The sequence below is a fragment of the Alexandromys fortis genome, unplaced genomic scaffold (assembly GCF_014885135.2).
Source record: "Alexandromys fortis isolate MF-2015 unplaced genomic scaffold, M_Fortis_MF-2015_v1.1 scaffold_78, whole genome shotgun sequence".
In the NCBI taxonomy this organism is placed as follows: Eukaryota; Metazoa; Chordata; class Mammalia; order Rodentia; family Cricetidae; genus Alexandromys; species Alexandromys fortis.
Window position 1 is genome coordinate 6,031,458 of NW_026067977.1, and position 9,972 is coordinate 6,041,429.

The following is a 9,972-nucleotide window of genomic DNA, read 5'->3' on the forward strand; positions in this document are numbered from 1 at the left end:
GCCCCAAGGTAGAATACAAGCTTAGTGTGCTTGGGACCCTGCATTTAATAACCACTGCCACCACCATCATCAGTAAGACATGAGGACATCATTATCTGTGCACCAAGAGTTTGGAAATCTGTATAACCACTTATTAACAACAACCATACTGTGCTTGACAATAGAGAACTAAATCAAATTGAAATTTTGTATTGAATGCTTTTGAGTAGTTAGGCTTCTTTTAGCTGATTAGCAGGTGTTCAAAGCCAGGGACTTTCTCATTCATTTCACGTATGTGTCTATTACCTGGTATTCTGCTTGGCCCTGGAGGGGTTTTCACCAAGTGTATAATGTATGCTACATTCCATGCATCTTGATAAATGACACTGGGCAGATAATGACTTTCATGATCCCTGAAGCAGATCTGAATAGTCTTTTTCTTTAATTTATTTTATTTTATGTGTGTGGGTATTTGACTGTGTATTCTTGTAGAAGACTTTTGTGAGCCTCATCGATAGAGTACTAAGTCAGCAGAACTCTTGTAGCTTGAGAGCACAAGTATACTCAGTACTGTTTCTTGAAGATTCCTTAAGGAAGCAGGATTTACAGTAGTGAAGTTGAGGCTATGGTTGTGATGAGGAGACTGAGGCAAAGAGGCCTTAGCCAATGGTGTCTTCTAGCATTCATTCCATTTAGGCTCACACTAGACCACTCGCTCTTCTCTTAGTAAATCTTAGTCTTTCCCCCTGCGCTCATGTGCTCTTCTGCTCACTTTGTTTCATCTAAAATGTCTCTCCAGAAAAGAAGATAAAATGCTTTGTGAAAAAGTTATAAAAATACGTCTGCAGAATAGGTTTGATTTATAGCATAGATGAGTGAGATAAAATTGAATGCTAATGTATTTTTCTTTTCAGCTTTTAGAATGATTCCATACCCATTAGAGAAGGGACATCTATTTTACCCTTATCCCAGCTGCACAGAGACCGCTGATAGAGAGCTATTGCCTAGTAAGTAAATACTTCTGTTTTTTTCAACTTACAAGTAATTGCTTAGGTTATTTTTAGATCAGTTTCTGTGTTAGTCACCTTTTTGTTAGTTTCATTTGTGTGTGTGTGTGTGTGTGTGTTGGGATTGTTTTATTGTTGTTGCTTGTTTGCTTGTTTTCTTTAAGAGAGTGTCTCACTGTGTATCCCTGGCCTGGAAATCACTATGTAGACCACAGAAGCCTTGAACTCACAGAAATTCCTCTGCCTCTGAGTGCTGGGATTAAAGATGGGTATGCCATATTAGTTGCCTTTTTGTTACTGTAATGAAATGCATGATGCAGGGTTTGTGAAGAAAGATTATTAAACTTGTGTTTTAGAGGTTCAGAGTGTACAGAGCAAAGCTCAGGCTCTGAGTAGAGACTGCCCCTTGGCAGATCAGCCAGTAAAGTGCATAGCAAGGGCAGAACATGCGTGCAAATAAGCAAGTGATTCTGTCTTATCAGAAAGAGGGAAGGCAAGGAGGGAGGGAGGAAAAAAAGGAAGAAGGCAAGCTTCCTTCCCACAATCCCTTCTATTGACCCAAGGTCCTTCTACTAGACCCATCTCTTAAAGGTTCCACTTCATAATTGTGCCACCCAAGGGCCCAAATTTCTAACACATGGATTTTTGAAAGAACACACAAAAAAGGTGTTTTCTACTTTAAAATTTTTTATTATATTTTTATTTGTCTGTTGTTTGTACACATGTGTGTGCAGATGCCCACAGAAGCTAAAAAAGGATGCTAGAGTGTATACAGGAAGTTGTGAGCTACGTGGCTGCTGTGAACTCAGGCCCTCTGCAAGAGCAGCACTCATAACTGCTGGACCCATCTCTCCAGCTTCTTAGTGTGTGTGTGTGTGTGTGTGTGTGTGTGTGTGGTGTGTGTTCACATTGTTGTATGCATGTGCATGTGGAGGTCAGAGGTCAACACTGAATGTTCTGCTTGATGGTTTCCACCTTACTTTTTCAACAAGGTCTTTCACTAAATCTGGAGCTCAGATTCACCTAAGCTGCCTGGCCAGTGGGCACCACAGATCTGCCTGACTGTGACTTGCTAACTCTAGAATTACAGGCATGTGGCATTTGGGTTTTTCCGTGGGTCCTGGGGCTGTGAACTCAGGTGCTCATGCTTGCACAGCAAGAATTTTACTCAGCCACCGCACCAGCCCCACAGCTCTCGGAGAGCTTGTGTTTTTACCTCCATGTTTGTGCCTCATCCAGTTAGCTGTATACTAGAAACAAGGTCAGCTTATTTGAATGGAATTGACAGGGTCCCTGACATTTCTTTCTCAGTCTCACAAAAGAGACTAAGGAGTTTCATTTCTAGGTAACCAAAGGAGTCCTTTACAAGGTTAAGATTACAAGGGAGTACTGTGTCGTATAGGGTAGAACCAGAAGGGCACAAAATTTTCTAAGGAGCTAATGGCAAGAAAGCAAATGAAAATCTAGTGGAGGAGTAGTCAGAGACAAGAACTAGATATCCTAGTAACTAAGGAGAAGAAACGTCAGTGAGGAGTCGCCGCTGAGATACCAGGACAGGCAATTACTAAGAAGAATCTATTGACTTTGGCAATTGGGAGGTCATTAGTGAGAGAAATTGCTTTTGCCTACTTAAGGTGGGGTTAACTATTATTTTCCCTAGCTGTTATTTTTCCATTTACAAAGGAACAGATATTTTTAAGGTCGAGAAATCAATTTTTAAGTCAATCAATACACAAGTGTATACCTGGGCATGGTAGCACATGCCTATAATCTTATTTAGCCTTGGGAGACTGAGGAAGAGCGAGGTCCGTGAGTTTGAGACCAGTCTAGGCTACATATAGCAAGGCCTTGTCTCAAAAAATACAGTGAAATAACAAAAGTTTTTATTGTATTAAGATAGTACATTTATACTAAAAGAATTAGTATTTCTTTTTTAATGATTTATTTATTTTTATTTCATATGCATTGGTGTTTTGCCTGTATGTATATATGTATGAGGGCATCAGATCCCCTGAAACTGGAGTTACAGTCAGTTGTGAGCTGCCATGTGAGTGCTGGGAATTGAACCTGGGTCCTTTTGAAAGCAGTCATTGTTCTTAACTACTGAGGCATCTCCCTAGCCTACATATTAATATTTCTTATACCAGAACCAGGAGCTACAAGATCACATAGAGTTTTTTTTAAACATAGATTTTTAAAATCTTAATTTATTTTTCATGTATATGGGTGTTTGGCTGTATATATGTCTTCATGCATGTCCTATTCCTGAAGAGGCCAGAAGAGGACGTCAGATCCTCTGGAAACGGAGTTACAGATGGTTGTGAGATGCAGAGTGGGTGCTGGGAATTAAACCTGGGTCCTTTGGGAGAGTAGCCAGTGCTCTTAACCACTGAATCATCTCTTCAGTCCACAGTTAGGTTTTTTTGATGAGCCTTCATTAAGTCTTATCTCCATACAGGGTACAAAGCTCCAGGACACAGACACAGAGGGATATGCTGGAGGGTGTGTTTGATTATAGTATATGTTCTTACAGTATATTTTTCTGTTTCTGACTGGTGGAATGAACAAATTTTTAATAATGTGGAGTTCTAATACCCAGGAGTACTTAATGGTTTTTGTTTTTAATTCTCCTTCAGCCTTGATATGACTTACAGCTTTCTGGAATTTGCTTATAGACTCATAAGTGGAGAGTTGAACTATTCCCCCTAGTTCATATAGCTATTTTGTCGTCTTTTATGCCTCCTGATAAATTTTTCTTTACAAGCCAGTGATGAAATTTGAACTTTTGTTCCAAGGGAGTGTTTCTGTACTGGTCAGTCATCCATTATATTGATGTATTAGCCAAACATTGACTGACAAGTGAATCTACAGAGCAATCCGAAAAGAAATAATTAGGTCTCTCCTACAATATAAAAGTCTCATATTTTAGGAAGTTTTGTTACTAAAGCTGTGCAGTCTTTCTATTGTAAAATGAAAACAATACTACCTATCTTCAGGTTATTTCAACAATTAAATGAGAACTTTAAAAACCATAAATGCTTTAGGGTTTAGTTAATACTAATTTTATTGTGTTATCCCCCACCTCCTGAAATTCCAGAGTTTGTTTCTGTGTTTGCTGGAAGTAGTCGTCTACTCTTGGATGAGGGACTGGGCAGAAGGGCTTGCTGGTTCTCTGGTGCTGAAAGAGCAACACTGACAGCTTTTAATGCTTTTAGCATTTACCAAGTTGAGTGCTATTGTGCTTTTACATGAAGTATGGCTGGAGGCTCTGGAAATCTGGATTTTTAAGATGAATTTAGGGGTTTTTTTTATATGTACTTTCTGGGTATAGTATAAGATATATAAAATATTGTGGCTATTGAAGGCAACTTGGGTATAACCTTCTCTGTTAATAGTTATGTTTTTAAAAATTGAAATTTATAGCTGACCTTGGTTCAGCATGGAATTAGTCATTCCTTACTGCTGCAGGGTATTACATCAGGAATTCCTGGGTTGATGTCCTAGCAGTCAACTTCCTGACTAATGAAGTCTTCGCATAGCTCTCGTCTAAAAGGAATTTACTGAGCACCTACTGTGCATTGGGCACGCGGATAGGTTTCGCTCTAGATCATTTGTCATCCAAGTAGTCTGAATAATATCTAAGTACTTGAATAAAATTGATAATGAGAAATGAGACAAAAATCAGAAAAATAATACTCACATGTAGAAATGTGATAAAATAAGGCAAAGAACTTCAACTATGGCCGGAGCCTTGGCTTCTTAGTTCTGTTTCCATAGCAGTTGGTGAACTGTCACGCATGGAACATAGTAATAATTGAGTAAAATTATTAAGCAATGATTCTGGGAAATTCCCCAAGACATGTCTATCTCTTTATCTCTACACTGCTTGCTGAGCTTTCAACGAGCAAGAATTAATAACAACTCACATTTATTAAATGCTTACACTGTTCTTCGTAACAGCTCCATAGCAACTTCTGCAGGGTTTAGTGCAAGCTAATAAGTGACAGCGCTCTTTTTCAAAACCACCCAGCATGACTTTATAGTTCACGTTCTTTCCCACGATGCCCTCCTGTTCCCAGACCCCAATACAGTCACCTGACTATGCAGATATACTGAATAGCTTTCTCTTACCTTTGTTCTTGTTATTTTTTTAACCACATTTTAAAAATATTTTTTATTGAGCTCTACATTTTTCTTTGCTCACCTTCCTGCCTCTCCCCTCCCTTTCAACCTCTCCCAAGGTCCCCATGCTCCCAATTTACTCAGGAGATCTTGTCTTTTCTACTTCCCTTTAGCCACACTTTTAATTTTCAAAGCTAGGTTTAACTTAAAAATATTAAAATTGGTTTGTTCTGAAATAAAACTCACTCTTACCAATTTTCCCTTGCAGCTTTTCATCATGTTTCTGTTTATCCAAAAAAGGAGCTTCCTTTCTTCATCCACTTTACAGCAGGACTCTGTTCTTCTACAGCAATGATAGCGTTTCTCACGCACCAGTTCCCCGAAGTCATGGGTGTCTTTGCTAAAGCCGTGAGTATGATCTCAAGGACTTGTGTGGAGTATTTATAACACAGCACGGGAAAGCCTCTCTGGTCTGTCTGTGCTGACCTACACGAACCGTGAAAGATGCTTGGAAATGGCGAGAACTGCGCTTTAATGCTCCCACCATAAACGTCAACCGTGAATTCTGACCATGTGAACTACTTCTGTTACTTAAAAGTCTAAGAATAAAAAAAAAATAAAAAAAAAAGTCTAAGAATACAATGCTATAACATTACAAAGTTGGCCTTTGTAATTACTTTTGGTGGTTAAGACAGCATTCCTTACCAACTAAAGAGTAATCCAATTTTTCTTTATCTTTAGTGTGTTTTCTTTGGTATTTAAAACTACTAATTTTGAGAACAAACCTTTTGATTTTTCCATTTAAATGAAGCCACAAGTTCACAATATTTGCTAATGTTTAACTCCAGAGTAAAACTGTGGTAGAGAATAAGGATATGGAAGGCACACACAGGTGGGACCCTTGTTCTGCATGTAGAATATGCTTCTTTGCTCAAAGATTCTCCCAGTTTTTGTATCTGCATCCTTTTATTGACTTTTTCCAGTCTTAAGTATAAAACTATATGTCAGCCTTTATTTTAATTTTAGCCCTTTAATTTTGAATTCCATCCCTATTTTTTGACAGAGGACTTTGTTTGTTTGTTTGTTTGTTTGCTTGTTTTGAGGCAGGGACTCTCTGTGTAGTCCTAGCTGTTCTGGAACTCACTCTGTAGACCAGGCTGACCTCAAATTCACAGAGGTCTGCCTGCCTCTGCCTCCCCAGTGCTGGGATTACAGGCACAAGCCATCATTGTCTGGCTGATGACTGATACTAAAATGGTACCTTTTCATTCCTCTACACAGATATATTAATACCACCAAATCTTTTCTTTTAATAATTTTTATTTTAAAGGTGCACATTTCTTGGGGGTTGGCAAGATGGTTCAACAGGTAAAGTACTTGTTGCTAAGCCTAATCTAAGTAATCTAAATTCAAATTCACATAAAGGTAGGAGAGGACCAAGTCTACAAAGTTGTGCTCTGACCTTTGTACATGTAATGATACATGTGCCTCTCCCATTATATAAGCACAATAGTAATAAATTAAGCATAAGCAAATAAATAAAAATGCAAATCCCTTTTATGTCATAACATATTCACCAAATAATGGGTTAAAACACAAAAGAAAGTATTGTTTTATTGTATTCTCAAACATAAGACATGCACTGAGAGTCATAGAAGAATCAGTTTACTTGGTAGTATATTTTCTATATCTATGTGCTTCCATTATAACTACTTGTTTTTCTCATAGTTTATTTTAGCCAACAGTGGTGGCACATACCATTAATCCTAGCACTTGGAAAGCAGAGGCAGGCAGATCTTTGGGATTTTTGAGGCCAACCTGGTCTACAGAACAAGTTTCAGGATAGCTAGGGCTACACAGAGAAACCCTGTCTTGAAAAAAACAAACAAACAAACAGTTTGTTTTGTGCCATACAGATTAGTTAGCTCTTATGGCACGAATGCTATGGACACTGGCTCATTCCCCATTTTCCCTGAAGGTCAACTATATAATGTGTTAAGATGCCACTGGCTGTAAGCCTAGGAGTCTGAGTATGCATTTGAGTTTGAGGCAATCTCCAAAAGGAATGATTTCCCACTGCTGCTCTGGGAGTGTAGATGTGTGAGGTGCAGGCTGACCATTCCATTTCCTCTTAGTGCAGGAAGGAAGCTTAGTAATAGATTTTCCTGTTGATTACAGTGGTGCTGATGGGAATGCGTGCATCTCAAACTCTCATGCCTCACCGTGTGAGGAGCATGGGGAAATGGAACAGAAAGGGAATCCTATCCAATTAAAAGCTAGAAGAGAAGAAGAAGAAAAAGAAGTGGGGAGGCCTTTAATTCATGTTTTTAAAATACAGACAGTTCCTGAGTTTTTCTCAAGACAGTGGTGTAGGAGGAAGAAGACTAGTGCAGGAGAGCAGAGAGAGAGAGAGCGGAATCTAGACTAGAAATGTAGCACACCAGTGTACTTCCCTGAAGTTCCCACAATGACTGTGGAGTGGACTCTAGTCTCTGTCCATAGTGTTCATATAGTAACTGCCTTCACTGAAGAGCTCACTAGTGGCACCGGAAGAACCTTAAGGTTCCTCAGCACTTCTAGCAGAGACTTGAGAATGAAGAATTACATAGTTTAAAGTAGACTTTTCTCTTTTTATTTACCAAAAGTTACTAATATATTATTATTCTACTTGATGAACAATAAACATTTATATACTATATTTGTATAGTTGGTATATATAATATTTAAAAAATTGCTAAAAGTGAACTTTTATAGTCACATTTTATCCCTAAGGCTCTTACGTGTGTGTTTTCAATTTCTAAAGGCCACATACTTACATGGGACCTGTGCCTCAGTCTGTGGCATGCAGTTTTTCCGAAGACAGGTCCCGTGGAAAAGCCATTGGAAAATGGATGTGAATAGGCAGTCTGCCTTTGTAATATACAACGCTTAAATGCTTTGACAGCAGACATGCAGAAGAGAGCTGAGGCTCCTACTATAGTTCTTCACTGTAGCCAGCTTTCTTGGGCCACCAGCCCTCAAATCATGACACGAGTTTTATTGTTAATTATGAATGCTCGGCCTCAGCTTAGGCTGATTTCTACCTAGTTTTTGTTTTTTTCGTTAAATTAACCCATTTCTATTTATTTATATGCTGCTCTGAGGCTCATTTATTTCATCTACTGTACTGTCCATTCTGCTTCCTCCATGTCTGGCTGGCTCCTTTCCTGCCAGCTCCACCTACCCCTCCTTTGCCTAACTATTGGTTGTTCAGCTTTTTTTTTTCCCCCGAGACAGTGTTTCTCTGTAGCTTTTTGGTTCCTGTCCTGGAACTAGCTCTTGTAGACCAGGCTAGCCTCTGCCTCCCTAGTGCTGAGATTAAAGGCGTGCGCCACCACCGCCCGGAGGTTGTTCAGCTTTTTATCAGACCAATCAGGTACTTTAGGCAGGTAAGGGAAAACAGCAGCACATCTTTGCATAGTTAAACAAATAAAGTATGTTCTGTACACTAGGAACACCACCCTCCTCTAGGAGTTTGTTAAACATGCACAGCTTCAGGCTTTGCTGCAGACCTGAATGAGAGTCTGCACCTTCCTTATTCTACATGCATATTTAAAGCTTGAGAAGCCTTGTTCTACCCTGTACCCATATGAGGGATTTGGAACCCTAGGCTAGAGGGGTGCCTTACCGGAGTGGATGGAGAAGGGGTAGCATTACAGAGTGGTGATGAGCTACACTCTGGAACCAACCTGCTTTGCTCTGGACCCAGCCCTGACACTTAACTGTCTTGCAGCCTCACATAAGTTAGGCAGTCTTCTCGCTTAGCTGTGAAGTGAGAAGTAGTACTACATAGTTTGTGTTGGGGGCAAAAGAGTTTGATATATATCAAGTGTTTAGAGCTATGTTTTTCCACAGTAAGAAGTAAGTGGATACTGTTCCTCTCATTGTCCTAATTGTCACACTAAAGAGGGGCTACAGTGGAAAAACCTCTCTCTTTACATGTGGAGGATCATAATAAGCCCACAATGAGTTTTTCCACAGTAGTTGAGGTATAAGTGATAGATGGATGTAGTTTAAATAATTAAATTATGCAATTGATACATCATGTGTGCATGAACCACAAAAAGAAGAAAAATGTTTCCATTTCCTGGTACTGGCAAACTGGTTTGTAGAACAGAACGTTTTGGCATGTTGTAAACTGTGTAAGGATTTTTCAGTTGGCTCAGATCTATAATGACAATATAAAGTAGAAACTGATGAAATATTCTTTTCCTACTTCTTAATAAGGCAAAGCCACTTAAGAAAACTTATCAAATTATTATTATCTCTTCATCTTCCTACCCCATCACTGCTCCCCCCTTTTGTTGTTTTTAGAGATGGGTCTCACTCTGTTGCCAGGGTGGGTCACAAACTCCTGGGCTCAAGTGATCCCCAGACCTGTCTTCAGAGTATCCATGTGTGACCAAATACAAATATTTTGTTATTACCATTTCATCTTCTTTCTCTTGTTTCTCTTTGCTTTAGCTCACATGTTAAAGCAAATTCTATTTTAATTTCTTAAGATACATTTATTACAAAAAATATGTGTTTTTATAATGCCAGGCACTGGAGATTAATGACTTGGGGTTTTTTATTTTTTGAGGCAAGGTGTTGTGTACAGCAGGTGTTCTGGAACTCACTATGTAGTTAAGGATGACCTTGAGTTCTTAGGGCTTTGAACACGGCAAACTAGCTCTCTACAAACTGAACTACATTCCCAGCCTTAAGATTAATGATTTTTAAAATTCTCACTGTGTATCAAATTTAAAGAAATGGACGAGGATGAATGAGCTAGAATGATTACTGGTTTTAGCACCCTCTCCCCTTTTTCATGGTATAAAGCTAT

At 39.0% G+C, this 9,972-nt stretch overlaps 1 protein-coding gene across 4 annotated transcripts in view; it reads left to right on the plus strand.

Moving 5' to 3' along the window:
* The window catches only part of St7l (suppression of tumorigenicity 7 like), a 59,938-nt gene extending 54,094 nt beyond the window's left edge, over positions 1–5,844 (plus strand). For all 4 annotated transcript variants that reach the window (XM_050157516.1, XM_050157518.1, XM_050157520.1 and 1 more), the window contains 2 exons: positions 894–986; positions 5,377–5,844. In XM_050157516.1, coding sequence (XP_050013473.1) covers positions 894–986; positions 5,377–5,555 — 272 coding nt within the window. In that variant the 3' untranslated portion in view covers positions 5,556–5,844. The remainder of the gene's footprint in view (positions 1–893; positions 987–5,376) is intronic.
* Positions 5,845–9,972: the final 4,128 nt, after the last annotated feature.